Source organism: Macrobrachium nipponense, chromosome 2, assembly GCF_015104395.2.
Source record: "Macrobrachium nipponense isolate FS-2020 chromosome 2, ASM1510439v2, whole genome shotgun sequence".
NCBI classification, from domain to species: Eukaryota; Metazoa; Arthropoda; class Malacostraca; order Decapoda; family Palaemonidae; genus Macrobrachium; species Macrobrachium nipponense.
Window position 1 is genome coordinate 108,442,586 of NC_087201.1, and position 20,665 is coordinate 108,463,250.

Sequence of the window (20,665 nt, forward strand, 5' to 3'; positions counted from 1 at the left end):
TGATTTGGAATTTTATCATAGTTTCACTTCAAAATGATTCCGCTTCTCTTAAGTATAAGAACTTCGGCACATATCACTTGAGATTAGATTAATTTTAGTTAATCTTCATGATTTCTTGTCCAGTTTGTGTATTTATTTCCGTGTGAGTGTTTGGTTTGAAGGTTACAAAATCTTATAAAGGAAAATAGTCTGTGGAAGACCCTAGATAAAACCAGAAATAAAGAATGCAGAAAAATTTAATAAAAAAAACAATGCGACGACAAGGCTAAGAATTTCACAAATCAAGAACTACTCTTATAATGTGTATCTTTTTCATAAGCATATTTCATAGTTTCCTAGAAAATGCCGGGTGGACAAAATAGCTCAAGGAGTCTTTGTATGAAGTGGAAACAAGATTGCTTGCAGGAAGAAAGCGTGCAGCGCAAAGTTTGTACGGTAATTGACGTGCTACTGACATAGATACAAGGAAGGTCTGTGGCTATGGGTGTGGAAAGTGTCTGATGGTACGGAAGTTTAGTGCACAGGGAATTCGTTCTTCAGTCAGCATCTAGGGGAGAAATTTTTTTAATTTTTTTTTTTTTATTATTTTTTTTTTAAGATTCACCTCTGTTAGGGAAACGGGTCTGAAATGTAACTACCTGTCGCGTCGCATCACATCGAACCGACATCTTCATCCTAAAATGAAGAGGGTCGTTTCGAGAGGGGCCCCGCTAACTAAATTCTGTAGTGAACATCGCGTCCCGTCTCTGAATCCGTCAATTTTCGAAAATCCTTTTTGAAAAGCGGGAAGAATATTTCTCAGTCTAAATCCGAAGGTAAGGGCAACGGAATTCCCCATTTGGTAGAGGCGGAAATATGGGGATGAAAGGAGCTGGAATATAATCCCGGAGGAGCCGATACCTGTTCTCTCACGTCTTCAGGCTCAAAAGAGTGGAGATTAAAACCCGAATATAAAAGGAAAGTTGGAGCCACTGATTAAGAACCATAAAAGATGGTAAAACAATGCTCCGATTTTTCTCTCCTCAGCTGATGGAAAACTTGCTACAGTGGCCGCGAGAGAAAACGCACAGAGTAGTTTAATCATAGTTTTCTAACAAACGAAAAAGTCCACTTAAAAAATATCGGCACGTTAATACCTTCCATTAAAGAGATCAATATCTCTGAAAGTCCTGAGAATCTTCCTTCCGTTTTTTCAAGACAGGGCAGGCTACGGATTTGGGATTTACAAATCGCTTTTGAGTACATCAGTTATTTCTGTGGCTGCACATCACTGGAGAACAGAGCGAAACGCCTGATAAACAGCAACCATTCAAGTAATGGAGAATGGTTGCGATGTAGGATACTGAAAAGGAGTATTGTGCTCTCTCCTGTTAACCTTTAGAAACGGAACCCTAATGGTCGGAGGGCTGGTTCATTCCAGCAAGCACGAGATCAAGGGATCTTTACTTAAATGGCTTCGTTTGATCTATTCATCGCTCCTATCAAACAATCTGGTGTAATCTCTGCAGTGATTCCGGAAACAAGATTAAACTATTTATGTATAGAGATGCGCTGTGGGAAATGTTCCGAATCATCGTTATCACGGAACGTCGTTGTTAAACCCGTCTAGGTACGTACAAGGGAATCATTCTAATGTGTTTCCGTTTTTATTGGAGAATGTGATGTGTGTGCGTGTGCGTGTGTGTAAGAGAGAGAGAGAGAGAGAGAGAGAGAGAGGAGAGAGAGAGAGAATAATTAATAACTACCCTTTTCATTCATTGAACATCACCATGTCTCTTAAATTTGAAAGATCTTATGCTTCACAGAAAATGAAGTGTAAAGATATCATTCTCCTGTGTCCAGAAATAACGCCATATTGCATGAAAACATCCATTTTGAGAATTTTGCTCCAATTCACGAGAATCCATTTAATCTGATGACGCGCTTTATCCCTTGATGCTATTTCACACAAATCAAATATGCTTCCTTTCCGTTATGGAAAAGCGTGAATGGGAAGAAGCTTGAACACTCTGACAATTCTATTTAGTAAATGCTGCGGTAGACACTTTTCAGTTCAGAAAATAAGTCTTGGCGGCTCGTTATCATATTCAAGCGAGGCTATTGAACAGCTGTAATAACCACTCGTAAGAGGCGGAGCAAGGAGTTTAAAGTGCCGGAGAGCATTAAGGATAATGCACAACACCGAGGAAGGTACGCCCTCTGCCATCTCGTAAGTCAGGCTCGAGCCTGAAGTGAGACGCGGGTGGAATCCAGTCAAGGGCGTTAAGCATTATGACCTCACTCACGTAATGTAGCAACGCATGAAAAGTATTTCGGAGTTACATACCTTGTGAATACACACGGACGACCGCCAGGCAAAACAAGAGGAACGTCACTGGAACATGTGATGTGATGAGAGTCATCCCGAGTCCTGGAAAGAAGAAGAAAAGATTAGGGGAGTCTCACTCTGTTTGTGCACCTATTCGGCATCTCGAGGAGCTAATATGAGGAAGATAATGTGACTGGATGATTAATAGTGCGAAAGAACTTAACTCTATTCTCGGGAACAAAGATGCAGTTGTATTGTCCGGGGTTCACGGCAACACATTTCCATGAGAAACAGTAGAAATATATTGCTGTTTCTTATCTTCTTGATAAAGTACTGCCTATAATTCTCTTCTCACTCTCAGAAATTGAAAATCTTTACTCCTGCTTTCAGAGATTACAAAGAGCAAGTGTTGAACTTTTTTCCTCTATTGTGTTTCATCTAAATTTACGTAATTTTACTCTGGCGTTTTATTTTTTAGTTGAGTAATAGAATTACTTTCCCTGGTTAAAAGTAAACATAATCACACACACACATGCATTTATATATATACATATATTTATGAGTATATACATATATATATATATATGTAGTATTATTTATATATGTGTTATATATATTATATATATATATATATATAATATATATATATATGTATATATATATATATAACATACATAATAGCATATATATATGATATATATACACCATCACTATAATATATAATAATTATATTAATATATATATATATTACTATCATATATACACCCACACACACAGATATCACAATCCACAGTGAAAAATAAGAGGCGGGATGTAAGTCCTGACCGGCTTCGACTTTATTCCAAGCCATTGACGAAGGACTGATACATAGTATTAAAAAAGTCACAAATATGTATACTACAGAGACAGTACTGACGAACATACACACAACCGTTTGAGACTGCAGATCCACCCACATGCAGGTATCAAGGTAGGAGTGGCTTTTCAAAATCATTTGGTTAATATTTACAAATCGTTTTATCGGTAGGGTCCCTTGAGAATTTCGTCAATGGCTTGGAAATAAAGTCGAAACTGGTCAGGACCTACACTCTGCCTCTTATTTTTCACCTGTGGTTATGTATGATAAATGAATCACGTGCTAAAGTGATTATATTATATATATGTATGTATATATACTATATATATATATATAATATATATATATATATATATATATATCTGGTGAAAATGTTCTGTTACTACAAAATTCCATCTAATGAAATGAGCCCATAAAAAGGCCAAAATATAGAAAATAAGTACTATATTTCATAGACTGCTGTCTCTCTCTTCAGGTAGGTAATGAATGAGATAAATTACAGAAAAGGTGGTATTTATACCAAGAGATCCATCCACAGGTAGCCCTTAACTAGGTCACTCCGGTTGATAATTTCTCTTTAATCTTCTTAAGCATTGGTTGAAGGAGAGAGAAGTCTCTGAAATATAGCACTTACTTTCTATATCTTGGGGTTTTTATGGGATATATATATTTTTATGGGATAATATATATTCTTTTATTATATATATATATATATATATATATATATATATATATATAATAGGATATATATATATATATAACCACAGAAGGAAAAATAAACAACGGAGTTTCCGCAAGATCTTTCGACGTTTAACGTCCTTTACTTAGCAGATAAACTGACTTACACGAGGAATTGACAGTACAAGAAAGCTCATATAACTGACAGATAGGGATTATAAAGAGATTAGTACCAAGAATCCCGGCACACCTGGGACCAAAGGAGTAACCTTTCCAAAGAAGCATAAACATGGTTACAATTTAAAAGACAAAAAGATTAAGTCAATCTGCTCAGACACAAGGGTAAGATAATTAAAGGATAATATAGGGTGACAGCTATTCAGAACTTGGGTAAACAAAAAACTTATTCACGTCGAAAGATCTTGCGGAAACTCCGTTGTTTATTTTTCCTTCGTGGCTTATACCTCTATTTATGGATTTTATCATGTTCCAAACTTTCGTGATTCAGTTATATATACATATATATATATATATATCTATATATATATATATATATATATATATATGTATATATATATATATATATATATATATATATATATATTATATATATATATATTCCAAATCACTATAGCTCCAGTTAACATCGTTACCAATTAAACCTTAAAATCTTATTTGAAAATTTATTTCCTTGGGCGTATTCCATGATGAACTGAAATTTTTTGTTGCAGACAACTACCATTTGCAAGGTGATCACCTCCGGTAAAGCCGGATGCGAGTCTCATTAACATATGAAAATAAAACAGAAAATGTTTTGTAATCCAGCGTATATCAAAAGGAAACATACAAAGTGATGGCAAGCCCAGCGGAACAACTTTTTTCCTTATTCTTCTTGAGTTTTATTCCAGACATATACTATTTTACCGCAAGAGGTCTGTGTGTACTGGACCGTAAGTGTAACAAAAGCTTTGTGTGGCCAACTCTGCCATAGATCTAACTCCCATTCCTCTGTTCAAGTTTCGTATAAAAGGATGCTTGTATTAAAGCCAGAGATACTAAAAATGCATTATTAAAACCAGGAGTTCTAAGGATATTTTTATTTTGGCCAGGGACACTAACTATTGCGAGCGATTTTAATAGCCGAACGTAAATTTACGTTATTTCTCCAAACAACAATACCCTTCTTGTCTATTGCTTCCAGCATGTCTATATTCTGTATCTGTATGTAGAATTAACCTGAAATAAATGTATTATTATTATTATTCTATTATTATTACGTGCTTTCGAAAATTGTACATAAATGTTAACTTTGTGCTTTGAATTTTTTTTCTTTTAACAAAAAAGATGTTTTCATATTTCCCAATTGTACTTCCATGATCGATACTACCTTCATGGTAAACAGGTACATTATGCTTTATATAAATCAGTTCATGAACATATGCAACATTGAAAGATTTTTCGATAGAGGTTGAAACCAGGACTTGCACCAGTCCCTTTTGCGAGGTTCATTGCCTCGGAAATAATGAAAGCAGCGCAATATCTCAAAACGTTGGTAGCGTTTCATATTCAAAGCAACATGCACCAACTACCGAAAAACAACTGCAAAAGCTTTTTCTTTCTTTCCACCTGAAAACTGTTTAGCAAAACGACGATATTCCTTGTTTTTAGCACCATTTTGCTAAAAAGGAAAATATCGTACACAGCTACGTTTGAATTACTAAGTCTTGCGAGGCAAGAGGGAGAAATAAAGCCAAAGAGTGTCTCCGAAATTTGCGGAATGAGAATTTCTAGCGAATGCCGATTCTCGCTCAAAGGTTAAATGCAAGAATACCAACGGGTTTTTTGAATGCAGGGATGCCAACCATTTTCCAAGAGCACGCGGAGGAAAATTTTGGTGTTCACAATCTCTCGGGTGCACCACTTGACTGTCAGCCTGAAAGGTAACCCTTTCACAAAGATGGCTGACGTCCTGACAAAGGAGCAACTGAGGCACTTTAAGAGAGAGAGAGAGAGAGAGAGAGAGATGTATATTTTTTTTACCCTGAATAAATACGAAATCCTTTCACGCAGTCGTGACGTCTTTAAAGAAAAAAAAAAAAAACGTTTTGTTTTTCAACAAGACCGCCAGCATCTTATCATTTTTTTAGTCTCCCGCCGCCACATCGGCTCCATAAGTATTAGAAACTTTACATTCGAACAGAATGACTTCTGTATTACCATAACAGACGTTTTGTCCGTCTTATGAAGCGGATGACTTCAAACAGAAGCTAAAGCACTATTTGCCGAGTCATCAGGCAGCTCTTTGATCGAAGCATAAGGCTTGTGTGCGCGACGGCTATTCGCTGCCTAACGGTCATTCTCTTGTTTATAGGAGGTAACATTTTCAGACGGCGACAGGGAAAACTTCCCTTTTCTGTTTCGTACTTTCACTAAATAGTGACCATTACCAATCAAGCATTTCTAAAAGAAGAAGAAATTCGCATATGTATTCGTGTGTATTTTTCTTCAACCCCCTTAGAGACTTTATGGTGGCCCCAGAAAATGTTGCTTTCGGGTTTTCAAAAAGATTTTGTTTGCAATGAGTCTACTAAGTCCATGCACGCTCCAGTCCGCTTGGGTATTGCCCATACACGCAGATGACTTACTCTACCCACTTTTTGAGAGGGCAGAGTTAATATGCAGTGACCTTGTTCCGTTCAGTCCTGTAGTGTCCTGATGTAGTGGGTGTTTTTAAATCAAGGAAGATAAGTGCAATAATGATTATAACACTCCTGCAAAACGAAAACGAGCATGAAATATGCAAGAAAAATAGTAAAGTATGGGTGAAACCATGGGTAAGAAAAAGAGGTTTTATCAGATGACTTTATCGAAAGAATTAAAGGAAATAACCCGGAAGATTATAGAAAGGATTTAGGAATGACTGATGATGTTTTCGGAGACCTTGTATTCCTTGTTTCCAAAAAGAACAGAAAAATACAGTAATGAGGAAGTCTGTACCTCCTGAGGAAAGGCTAATTGCAACATTAAGGTTCCTAGCAACGTTTCTTGGTCTGCTGTAAAGTGCAATAAATCAAAATACCACAACTTGGGCACATACAATACACAGGGCGGCAAATTGCGAGGTGTAAAACTAAGACTAATACCTACCGCGGGGCGCAAATTGCAGATAAACTACGTGGAAGGTAACTGCAGACTACTACTAGGGGAGGGGGTTAAACTTGGGCACATAATTACACAGGGCAAAATTGCAGACTACTACCGCGGGTGTAAAACTGCTGACTACTACCGCGGGGCGCAAAATTGCAGACTACTTCTGGGGAGGAAGTTAAAATTGTAGAATACTACTAGGGAGGGGGTAAAACTGCAAACTACTACTGGGGAGGGGGTAAAACTACAGACTACTACTGGGGAGGGGTTTAAACTGCAGACTACTACTGGGGGAGGGGGTAAAACTGCAGACTACTACTAGGGAGGGGGGTAAAACTGCAAACTACCACTGGGAAAGGGGGTAAAACTACAGACTACTACTGGGGAGGGGGTAAAACTGCAGACTACTACTGGGAAAGGGGTAAAACTACAGACTACTACTGGGGAGGGGGTAAAACTGCAGACTATTACTGGGGTGTAAAACTGCAGACTACCTACGGGTGGGGGAGTTAAAACTGTAGACTATTACTAGGGAGGGGGTAAAACTGCAGACTACTACTGGGGAGGGGGTAAAACTGCAGACTACTACTGGGGAGGGGGTAAAACTGCAGACTACTACTGGGAAAGGGGGTAGAAAACTGCAGGGATACTACTGGGAAAGGGTAGAAACTGCAGACTACTACTGGGGAGGGGGTTAAACTGCAGACTATTACTGGGGAGGGGTAAAACTACAGACTACCACTGGGGAGGGGGAAAAACTGCAGACTACTACTGGGGAGGGGTGTTAAAATTGCAGACTATTACCGTGGAGGGGGGTAAAACTGCAGAATACTGCTGGGGAAGGGATTAAAACTGCAGACTACTACTGTGGAGGGGGTTAAAACTGCAGTCTACTACAGTAGGGGACCAAAACTGCAGACTACTACCGCAGGGGAGGGGGGAAACTGCAGAGTTACTACTGCAGGGGCAAACTATAGACTAGACTAGTACCGAGTGGGGGGCAAAACTACAGACTACTACCGTGGGGGCAAAACTACAGACTACAAAACTGCAGCACTGCAGACTACTAAGGGAGGGGTGGGGGGGTAGCTAAACCTCAGACTACTACGCAGTTTGGGGTGGGGGCTAAACTGCAGACTACTACTGCGGGGAGGCGGGTGTGGCTAAACCTCAGACTACTACCGCAGGGTGGGGGTGGGGGCTAAACTGCAGACTACTACCTGGGGGGGTGGGGGGGGTAGCAAACTGCAGACTACTACCTACGGTGGTGGGGGGGGGGGGGGGGGGAAGAAACTGCTGACTACTATCGCGGGTGGCTAATCTGCAGACTACTACCGTGGGGGCTAAACTGCAGACTAGTACCACGGGGTTGGGGGGGTAGGAAAAAACTGCAGACATACTACCGGGGAGGCAAAACTACAGACTGCTCGGCTACTACTACGGGGGGGGTGGTGGCCAAAACTGAAAACTGAGTACTACTACCGAGCGGGGGGGGGGCTAACCAAACTGGAAAACTGGAAACTCTGCAGGAAACTTAACTACTACCGAGCGGGGGGGTGGCAAAACTGCAGACTATACTTACTACAGTCCGCGGGGGGTGGGGGGGCTAAACTGCAGACTACTACCGAGCGGGGGTGCAAAACTGCAGACTACTGACATGACTACTACCGAGCTAATGTCAAAACTGCAGACTACTACCGAGCGCGGGGGGTAAACTACTGCAGACTACTTATACCGAGCTGGGGGGGGCCTGCAAACTGCAGAACTACTACCGAGCGTGGCCAAAAACTGGCACCTTGCAACTAGCTACGATTCGCGGGGGGTGCAAAACTGCAGACTACCTACCACGAGCGAGGTGTGGCAAAACTGCAGACTACTCCGAGCCGGATGCGCTAAACTGGCAGACTACTACGGGTTGGTGTGGCCGGGGGGGAAAAGGCCTAAAGTTCAGACTACTACCCCTTAGGGGAGGGGCGGCAACTGCAGACTACTAAACTGCGTTCTACCAAACTTCAGACTACTACTGCGAAGGTGCGCTAAACTGCAGACTACTACCGCGTGGGGGGTGTTACACTAAAGTTCAGACTACTACCGCTTGTGGGTTTTTAAACTGCAGACTACTACCGCGTGGGGGGTGTTAAACTGCAGAACTACTAACCACCAAGCGGGGGGCTAAACTTCAGACTACTACTGCGGGGTGGGGGAAGGGGCGGCTAAACTGCAGACTACTAACCGCGTGGGGGGTGTTAAACTGCAGACTACTAATACTACCGCGTGGGGGGTTAAACTGCAGACTACTACCGAAAGCGTGGCAAAACTGCAGACTACTACGAAGCGGGTGCACTGCTGAAACTACTACCGAGCGGGGGGGGCTAAACTGCAGACTACTACCGAGCGGGTGGCAAAACTGCAGACTACTACCGAGCGGGTGGCAAAACTGCAGACTACTAGACTACCGCCGGAGCGGGGGGGGTGGCAAAACTGCAGACTACTACCGAGGGGGGTTGTGCACTGCAGCTACTACGAGCGGGGTGGCAAAACTGCAGACTACTACCGAGCGTGGGGGGGGTGGCAAAAACTGCAGACTACTTCAAAACGAGCGCTGGGGGGTGCGCTAAACTGTGGGGGGGGGGGCTAGTCAGACTACTACCCCGGAGGGGAGGGGCGGCTAAACTGCGACTACTACCCAAAACGCGGGGGCTAAACTTCAGACTACTACTGCGGGGGGGGAAAGGGGCGGCTAAACTGCAGACTACTACGCAGGGGGGTGGTAAACTGCTAGACTACTACCGCGTGGGGGGTGTTACTGCAGACTACTACCGCGTGGGGGGGTTTAAACTGCAAATACCTACCCGGCGGGGGGTTTGTTAAACGCAAGAAACTAAGACTACTACCGCGTGGGGGTGTTAAACTGCAGTAATACTAACGCGGGGGGGGCTAAAACTCAGACTACTACTGGGGGGGGCGGGGGCAGGGGCGGCTAATAAAACTGCAGACATACTACCGCGTGGGGGGTGGGGTGGCAAAACTGCAGAATACTACCGCGGGGGGGGTGGCAAAACTGCAGACTACTCAGCCGTGGGGGGGGCCAAACTGCAGACGACTACTGTTCGGCGGGGTGGGGGTGGGGGGGGGGTGGTAACTGCAGACTACTATCCCGCGGGGTGAGGGGGGAGGGGGCTTATAAACTTGCAAGACTAACAATACCCATGGAGGGGGGGCAAAAACTGCAGGCTACTACCGCCGGGGGGTACGGGAGGGGGGGATAAAAACCTGCATGACTACAACCGGCCGGGGGGGGGGAGGGGGCAAAACACTGCTGGGAGGTATTTATAGTGATGGTTGATGAAGGACTGTATAGAAGAATTAAAAGGGTGAAGAATGGAAAGCTGTTAGGAGTTGATGGGATGACGGGTAACACGATGCGGTGTGGTGGTAGTAATGTGATGAAATGCTGATCAGGGCGTGCAAGGTGTGTCTCTGAAAAAAACGTTTCAACATGGTTGAGAGGAATTGTTGTTCTTTTGTGTAAGAGAAATGTGATAGAGGCGATTCTGATATCTAAATGGGATGCAATTAGAGTTTAAACAGGGAAGAGGACATGCTGATCAACTGATTGTTATGGATCATATGTTTGAGAAGCTCGAAAGTCAAGGGAATAGCTCAATAGCCTGTACCAGGCATATGTAGACTTTGAAAAGCTGATGATGGCGTTGACAAGATGTAAGAAATGGAGAACGCTGTAGATGGTGTAAAATACTAAGTGTTGAGAGGGATTAAATATTTCAGAGAAAAGAGTGAACATGATCTAGTATGTAGAGAATCGGATGACTGATTCAGGTTAACAAATGGGTCTTAAATAAAGGCGTTTGATGTCGCCATTGTTGTTTAGTTAATATCTTGATCGATGGAGTGATGGGCGAAGTCAGAGGATAGACAGATGCTAAGGGCTGGAATAGTGTAAAGCGGCTGATGTCTTCGGGGCAAACCGTTACTGGGAATAGTGAAAAGCAACTGAAGGAACCAGTGAAAGAGTTTAACAATACTCTCAATGGGTGAAAGCTGAATGTGAATGCAAGCATAACTGAGGATATGGTGGAGGAAAACCAAGAAGATGGAGCAACGCATATTAACATGGATAGTGGTAAAGTTAAAGTGGTTGATGGTAGGATGAAAGGAAAGGAGAGTCATGGAACAGGTGATAACAAGGAAAATAAGAGGGAGGAGGCAAAAGAATTGGAAGAGGAGGGGAGTGTCTGTGATGCAAAATTTAGGATGAATGAAGGAGCAGTTGAACTAGCTCCTCTCTGTGGAAGTGAAGTATGGATGCATAATGTTAATGCATGAAAGAAGGATAAACGGGTTAGCTGAACGGTTTTTGTAATAACGAAAGAGGTACCAAGCGTTTTCCTGTTATTTCTCCCACTTTCCAGGTACATCGAAAATGTGTTGGCTTAGCTGAATGTATTGTTGCGCGGTATACGCGTTATTGACATTTGATCACACACGCACACCACCTACACACCTACACACACACACACACACACACACACACACACATATATATATATATATATAATATATATATATATATATATATATATATAAGAAAGGTTCCAATACTGTTGTCCAGTTCACATAGACATAACTTCATTGGTGCCTCGTTTTGAATCTGCAAATCACAATATATATATATATATATATATATATATATATATATATATATAAATATATATATCTATATATATTATATATATATATATATGTATATATTAATATATATATGTATATTATATATATATGATATATATGTATATTATATATATATATATATATATATATATATGATATATATATACCATATTATATTATATATATATATATATATATATATATATATATATATATATATATATATATATATATATATATATATATATATATTATATGTATACACGAGAACAAAGTCAAACATAATATATTATATTATATAATAATATATATTATTATATATAACGAAGAAAATAGTCAAACATATATATAAGTTCAAATATTACTTGGAATTAACAAAATTAGTTTAACACCTGTTTTATTCTTGCCATATGAAATCTCTTTAGTAAGCGGTGACGCTTAAAATACCAGTAAAGATAGTACGATTGTTCATCAGCGCTAAACTCCGGTGACAAACTGTAACCAGCAAACAATCCCATTCGGACGTAGTCAAGAAAGATGACGGTTTAGTTCCAGTGAATTGCGCCCTTTCAAAACGAATCCAGTCGCTTTAAAAACGCTTATTAATCTTCCTTTTACATCGTAAAAGTGAAATCTTGTCTGTGTCGGATGTGAAATGAAATAGCTGGCATAACTGGCCGGAACGAAAATTGTTTTTTTATGCTGGGAAAATATGCTACTCGTACATAGGAATTACATTTATTATTATTTTATTACGTGGACTTCTATATAAGCATTTTTATATCATAATACAAGTTATTATTATTATCTTATTATTAGTATGGAGTATTTTATATGGAACAAGACAACAGTCAGTTTTTGAAGCTGACGCTAAATGTCTGCAGCCGATTTGACAGAAACTTCTATTTTGCTTTTGAAAGGTAGTTAACTTGGTCATCAAGGTTCAAAAAAAAAAAAAAAAAAATAAAAAAAAAAAAAAAACAAAAAAAAAAAAAAAAAAATAAAAATAAAAATAAAAACAAAAACTTTAAAAAACAATAACAGGAGAGTAGAAAATAACGGAGTAACAAAAAGAAATATGCACTTGGTCAGTTATGCATTACAAATTTCAGTTACCATTCTTTCCCCGCATTTTCATTGGACTGTCTTTATGATTTTTTTTATTATTGTAACGAAACCTGCGAATGTCGGGCCAGTTTTATATGGCAAGAACGATTTGGAAAAATAATGAGAAATTCGTCAGTAGACTATGCGAATATGCGGCTATGTCCTGGCCACTGAAAATCTAATCAATCCTGCTTTTAGTGAAAAACGATTGGCTCATTAAAGTTTTTTTTTCACAATAGTAAAATTACGATGATAGTTTTCTTTGCAGTATTAACAGGAGTATTCATGAGCGCCAGCAAAGGCGGAATTTTCTTGACATCAAAGCGAATGAAAGAAAATTCACCTGTAATCATTAGCCTTCCGCAGAAGGGGTACAAACTGGTTCAGGTTTTTGGTCAAAGACCAACAAAGGGATCTGATAGTTTCAGAAATGTCATGGGAAAAGAAACTATACAGTCTAAAATATGCGAAGTGAAAATAACTAAATGGGAAAAACGAAAGTACGTGAAAGCAATAGGTCTCGAACAATATTTTAATGAAAAAGACAAAATCGAACGTCTTTCATTCTAACTGCCATAGCGCTTATAGAAATTCTGTCATGTACCTTTTTTTTTTTTTTTAGAAATAAATGTTAGATATTCCTGAGCCCATGGAAGAGGGGATTAAAATCCTTTCAAATGAGATAGTAAACTTTCATGGGCGCGGATCTAGCACACAAAAAATGCGGAATGAAGTTAATATTTCACGACACTTCTGCACCATATTACGAAGCGCACGACACTGCTCAGTCGCTAATTTAGCTGCAAGAGTATGCAATTAGCTTCTTTTAATCGAAACCCTCACAAGCTCATTAACAATTAGCGAAAATTTACAACATCGTTTTATTGCATTCATTGCATTCCTAAACTGCGCTTCTGGCATCATTACGGCGCTCTCAAATTAATTTGTGCGTTGGAGATGAAAAACGCCGATACTCGTTGTCATTGACATTCATTATAATTTCTGGAATTGCGCCAGGCTGCTCTGTATTTCAGGTTTTAGAGATGCAGCCCACGTTCATGAAAGATATTCTTTTCTCTTTTCAGCTTCACCCAACGTTTTAACAATATCTTCTTATCTAAAATGTTAAAAGAAAGGAGAAAGCCTTTAATTTTGAGGTAAGATAGAGTTTTTGGCTAATTGGTTACTGTTATTTCTGAGCTGTATTATAAAAACTTAGGGGACACGGGTGTATCCATTCGTGTACCGTATCCGTATTATAAATATATAGTACCGCTATATCTTAGGATCTGCCTGTTCCTCGTATGGGTTGAAGCCGGCATGGGGATGGTGGGGTGGGGCGGGAGAGCGGGGAGGCGAACCTTCGGGTAATCAGCCAGTCTTTAGGGTTGTCGCTGTTGAAGATTAAGCTGGCCTTATGCCCAGCACGGGCTCTTGCTCATAGAGCAGCCCGTAGTGTCTCTGGGGTTTAGTTTGCCTCAGACCCCCCTGAGCTATCTTACTAGCTACCTGAGCCTAAAACTCAGGCCTTTCATTCTTCCAATATGTTGGCCTCTCCTACTTGACGACACTCACCACTATCGCACTTTTCCTACAACGGTACCTTAGGGTTTACAGAGGTTGCAACCTTGCCATCAAATATTTCATTCCAATATCAATCTCACCACGTCACATCCATGTATCACCAATAAAGTTTCATATCCTAAACATCTCACATTCTCATCAATTTGAATTACGGGCTGCTCTATGAGCAAGAGCCCGTGCTGGCACAAGGTCAGCTTAATCTAAAACAACAACAACATAGTTTGCTTGCCCCATGCCTTACTTCCCTTAGCTGTGACCCTTCAAAGCCGTTTGACTACTACTACTATGAGATTCAGGGCCTCTGTAACACGGTTTTTTCGCAATAACTTTTTATCTATGCATTTCATAAATATAACGCTTATTCAGAATACACATTATATCTACACATAAATTTTGACTGTATTCTGCTTTACGTAGGTTGAATAAATTTGGTACTTATATTGGAAAAGTGACTTTTTTTTTGAAGACGGGCCAACTTACTCAGAGAAAAGGTTTCGAACGCACTCGTTACGTAACTTATGACAGCATTTCTTCCTTCTTTCTTGATGGATGATTGGCTATATGTAACGAAGGCTAGACCTCTGGCAACAATGACATAGAAATTTAAATACAAGCAAAGCAGTACACCTTTATGAACTCTGAAACCTCTCCACTGATAATTGTCATAATGAACAAACCAACAAAATATGTTAATAAATACAAAAACACTTCGATTATTAGTCTAACTCCCAAAATAAGTTTCCTAAGAAATTACATTCTACTTTATAGGTCACATTCAGATTGGCAAGATGTAGGGAATAGTTGGCAATTTTCAAAAACATAGTAGGCAAGCTTGATTTGATAACTGATATATACAATGTTAAGCAATTTTTATTTATTGGCTATCTACCTATTTACTAAAAAAAAAAAAATAAAAAAAAAAAAAAATAAATAAATAGCCGGTACCGTATTTTGGCTTTAAACCTTCACCAATAATTATCGTCAGAATGATGACTTCATGAGGCTCCACCCACTTTGGCCTCGTTATAATTCAGGATAACACTGAAGGCTATCATGGGCATTGTTGGATTAGAAAATTTAACTTCTGGCTTTAAAACCCAATTCTCGAGTAGTTGTAAGAAGTGCTAAATGATCCTCAAGGATCCCAGCAGTTGGCCTAAACGTAGTATTACTACGCTAGCACAGATACCCCACCCACATCTATGTATCGTTGCGCCATTCATAAAGTCTTTGTCATGTTTTTTCACTGTGCAATAAGCCATGGCCTCCTCAGAAATTAAGTTTAATATTAGATGATAGGTTATTTCATTAAGTCGTAAGACAAATGCAGTTTTGCAACCACGGGGACAATAATTCCAAATCCTGTTAGCCATTCTTGACTGCTATGGGTTTCTGGTGGATGGGCGGGGCAACGTTTCGACAAACGGTGTTTACCTTGCTTACGTAATGAATGTTTTTCGACTGTTGGCTCATAATCATTGGCCATGGCGTCGGCTAGATAATTTTTACTCAATGAAAATTAAAAATATCCGGTTTAGGTTATTGATAATGCTGACAAAATTTGTGTGTGGTTGTAAAATATACATATGTCAACTTTCAGCTACATCCGATGCTTTGATAAGGAGCAAAGTCCAAAAAACCGTGTTACAGAGGCCCTTAATCTCATAGTAGGTACCTTATTTACTATTCTACTGAGGTGAACAGAGGCACAATGGGCTCAACGGAATTGATATGAAGAATTACGGTTTGCTCGGAATGAAGAGAGAGAAATTCTGCTTGTTACGCGAACGTCCTAGCCACTGGGTGAAGGGTACCTTTAACCCCATGGCCTTGACTGCAAAGAAGTTCTACATAACGAAGTCCATAATCGGTGACAGTGGATATCATCATTCATTTTCGGAGTGAATCCTCCTCGCCACCAAAAAATCAGGATTCTGTATACGGTAAATGTACAAATTACATTGATCCAAAGTTCTATTGTTAGGCACAATTGGGAGAATTACTCCTCGGTGTTACTCTTTGTAGAGAAACTTGAAAAGGAAATCAAGCTCTAGTCTAGAGTGTCAATGAAATTTCGTAGTTGCTACCAGGCTCCTCCTGATGCATTCACGAGGAGAGGAAGGCGACGTGGATGCAGGTCCCGGCAGATCTAATGTATTGCTCTCTGTTGAACCCTTTTTTATAAGGAGAGAAAGCCCTCCGTAAAAAGCAACATTACTCATAATATCTATTTGCGGTCAGTGCAGACAAAGGTTCTCTCTCTCTCTCTCTTTCTTGACAAGTGTAGATAGAATCTAAGCAAACACTGGTCACTGTGGCTCCACATGAGCTCAAAAATAATTGCAATTTATTGAGACACTGGAGGAAAGTCATAAGCCATTTTCAGAGAATTTAGTGTCTCTGTGGCCCGTATTTGTTTACACGGCTGTTTTTGATTTGAATAGTGTCACCTATGAAGAGATAAAGCTGACGTTTGAATGCGACCAGTTACATTATTGTGAGGTGTGTTTAAATGTAACCCCATTTAATGATTTTACTTTCCTTCTCAGTCGCTTCCAGGGATAGTATTCTGGTTTTGGGGATCAGATTGTTCATATCAAAACGTTTGTTGCCTTTATCTAGCGCAATTTGTAACCTGATACACCGGCATTTGGAGATATAAATTTTACCCCTTTTTTTGCCTTTGCACTAAATTATTTCTAGCCGATTTCATCTATTTTTTTTTATAATGATTTTACATTGAATAAATTTTCATGTGCAGCTCTTATACTGTCTCGTCTTAAACTTGCTTGAGGTTAACGTGAAATAAAATGGATTTGTTAATATTGCATTATCATTGTGCATACCTTAACTTTAAAATCCATTATCACTATCACCATCAAAGTTAAGATTTTTTTTTTTTGATTTTTTTTTTTTTTATCTAGGATTCGCGTCGACCCTCATCTGGTCCAGGACAGGCAACTTCGCATTTGTCAAATATGGTTATAAGTTTCTTGAATAGCGTTTCTGCTGTCATAACTGTTTTGAATATGTAGCTAATTAGTCCCTAAATTACAAAATTACGAAAATTTAGAAAAAAAAACAGGCAACTTAAAAATTCAAAGAGAATACCTAGACAATTGTACTCTAGCCGGTCAGCTTCATGATGGAATAAAAAATGAAAAGGTATTAATACTCGACGTTAGAAGAGAAACGTTTTTGCATATCATGTGTTAAGGTAAACCAAAGCTGTGGTCCTTGTCCTGCTTTGTATTTAAGGACAGTTCAGTCATTCATTAATTCAGCCAAACATCCATTTTTGTATTTCTTTTGAATGCCAACTCTTAGCTCATAAAGAACAGACTTTTTTTTTTATCGTTCATGATTTGTGATTTTTTGGATCAATTTCCCTTGTTGTCCCTCTTAGGCAAATTTTAATTTGTGTAATTTTTGACAAATGTATCTTCGGTGCCTTCTTGAGGGTCTTTCAGTTCTTATATCCCTTTAATACATGTGACGGTCTGCTGAATAGTCTGGGCATCAGGTGCTCAAAAGTCTTCCTTCTTATGTGTTTGACATCTCTCAGCTGAAAAAGTCTATTATTTCAATATTCATATTTTTTTTCTGAAACATGATCCTACATAGTAGCTTTTGCGTTCAAGTAGGCGAACAGAAGGAGACAAACGAAAATCATTTAAGGATCTCACTTTTCTTTTAGAAGCCAGTGTACAATGTCAACACAAAATGTCAAAATTAATTATGTTTACCTCATATTACCTGACCAGGAGTTGGTTGATACCGTAAGATTTCTTTCCCTTTATATGGTATAATTATTCTTGAATGCAAATAGTATTAAAGGAGGATGGAATCTCTGATATGTCAATATTCTTCTTAAAGTTGTGCCAAGGCTTCGCCATAGGCCAAGTTTGAAGAGTATGGTCCATTCAGTCCGGAATGGGAGGCGTTTACGTATGTATGAAGAGGTTCATCTCTTTGAAAACTTTCATGCCATCCCGTTAAAAAAAGGGGAAGGGAAGAAAGAAAGTAAGAAAGAAAGCAAGAGAAAAAAAGAGCAGGGGTCGTTGAGGAATTCCCAGATTCCCATTCCTGACTTGTCCACGAACCTTCGTCGATGCCTCATTATTATTCTTAGTTTAGCTTCCATTTTTGGTCAGTAATTTTTTAGATGGAAATAAATTCCTGGCCTCTTTTTAGATTCCCAGGCTCCCCCTCAGAATTAATGACCAGCGAAGATTAATCTCTTGCTGAATAGGGTTAGAAAACGTCGATGGAGGTAAATCTGTTTAGATAATTGTAAAAATCTTCATTGCCTCTATCAGTAACGTTCCTGTTATAAATAGTATCATTCGCAGAGTTTTGTCGGGGAACTAAAATCGCTATTATTATTTTCCTTTACAAGATGAAAAATACAAAAAATTCCATATTGAAAGAGTCAAGTTTATCAGATGAGAGAGAGAGAGAGAGAGAGAGAGAGAGCATTATGCTACCCAAAAGCGAATGGTATCACTAGAAGCATTAACTGTGTGTTTATTCAGGTCAGTATTGACAACAAACGCATTATGCTCACTTGGCCTTCCTCCCGTTAGTACTAACATCTTTCTAGCTGAAAGCAGCGTCACTCGACAGAGTTCTTTCGGCCTCTCCTGATGATTTGCCACCAATAAAAACACGCCATGGACATACTACCTTCACGGTAGCGATTTGGACTTGCTAAAAATGGAGATACATTTTAGAATTCGACCTCAGTAAAAATACCTTTTAGATTCTGCAATCATGAATAACCATTTTAAGCTTTGCCATCAACGAAGATGGCTTTGAATTGCCTAGACGTCTTCTAGAAGTGCCACCAAGGAGGGTACTAAAAGGTGTATGATGGCGTACGGGCAAAATCATTTGCTCTTTGCTCTTCAACAGGCAATCGTCTGTGTATGTACTAAGTGACCATTTCGTGCACTCATTCGCAAACTCGAACATTAACCTTAAAGGAAAACTGTATTACTGCAGACTTGGTTATAAAACCCAGAACACGTCATTAGCTTATCCTAATTATAAGATGAATGATATTTTGTTTTTGAACAAAATCACTGGTGCAGACTTCGATCTTAGAAGAAATCGCATAATGGTCATTGGTAGCAACGGATACTTCTACATCCTTTGCGGTGAAACGTTTTCCTTTTCTGTCTTATATGGCCGAAGTGCATTCTGGGCGATGAAAATATAAACGCAACTTAGCCAGCAATTCCTTCAACTTTGTGCAACGTGAGGAGGCAATATTTTAAAAAATGCTAGACAATGAGCGAAAGTTTTCAGGCTCTCAAAAATATTTTGTTTCCATAAATGCCTAAGTTTTAACCGTCTCTTCTTTCACCCAGCATGTTAGATTAGCAAATTTTCCTCGCCCTATGTTTCCGTGCTACAGAAAATGAATGAGTAAAAATTCATAAAATAATTACTGACCGGGGATGAAAAGTTGCCATGTAAAGTATTACGAACGAGCACTTTTCAGAAAGGGCTTTGTTGAATGTATGACTGCAGTAAATTGTTCAAGGAAAGCTTCCTTCCTAACTTCCATTTCGTCTTTTTCATCCTCGTTTTAGACTGACGCTATATTTCACTACATAATTTTCCCTTGCGATAAATTTGGGAAATACTGAAAGTCAGTACTAACTGTTAATAAAAATTCCTTTTTAAAGTATAAATTCTTGACAGAATAAGTTGCAGTATCTGTGATAACAAATCAAGCACTAGCCAAACGAAGAGGAATAATAGCGATACGAATGATTATGTCTTGTTAACAGATTTCTCTTGAGGTTTTGAAGCTTCAGGAACCAATAACTAACTATGCTCATTCTAATTGCTCATTCATTCACGGTCTTCATTTACGAAAAGCCCGTCGTATCTCCTTACGGGAAAGCACCGAATGGAGAACTGTATAATGTGTATTATCTATTTACTCAGTATTTAATTTTTAAACATCTCGTATATGCAAATAATTCATATGATGTACGTATTTTTGTCTCTTAAACAAGTAACTTTTTTCAATATAAATTTTACCCAAGGAGAATTATAAATTTATCAGTCATAATCTTCTTTGGATGTACGATATTCCCAACGTTCACTGAATTCAACATTAAACGATGTTTGTGGCATAATATTGCGAATGGTTAGAGTTAGTTGAGAATATTGTCCATTATGTTCGCGAACAGTTTAATCTGTTAAACATTGTTTCTTGAATATTAATTTTACATTTTATGAGTTCTAAACAAACACTCACGTTTCTTGAAATCTAATGT

At 39.1% G+C, this 20,665-nt stretch overlaps 1 protein-coding gene across 5 annotated transcripts in view; it reads right to left on the bottom strand.

Annotated features, from left to right (window-relative positions):
• Positions 1–20,665, bottom strand: part of LOC135220898 (CLIP domain-containing serine protease HP8-like) — a 127,828-nt gene that overhangs the window by 73,137 nt on the left and 34,026 nt on the right. For all 5 annotated transcript variants that reach the window (XM_064258517.1, XM_064258516.1, XM_064258518.1 and 2 more), the window contains one exon: positions 2,327–2,410. In XM_064258517.1, the coding sequence (XP_064114587.1) occupies positions 2,327–2,402 (76 nt within the window). In that variant the 5' untranslated portion in view covers positions 2,403–2,410. Of the gene's footprint in view, positions 1–2,326; positions 2,411–20,665 lie in introns of those variants that run through there.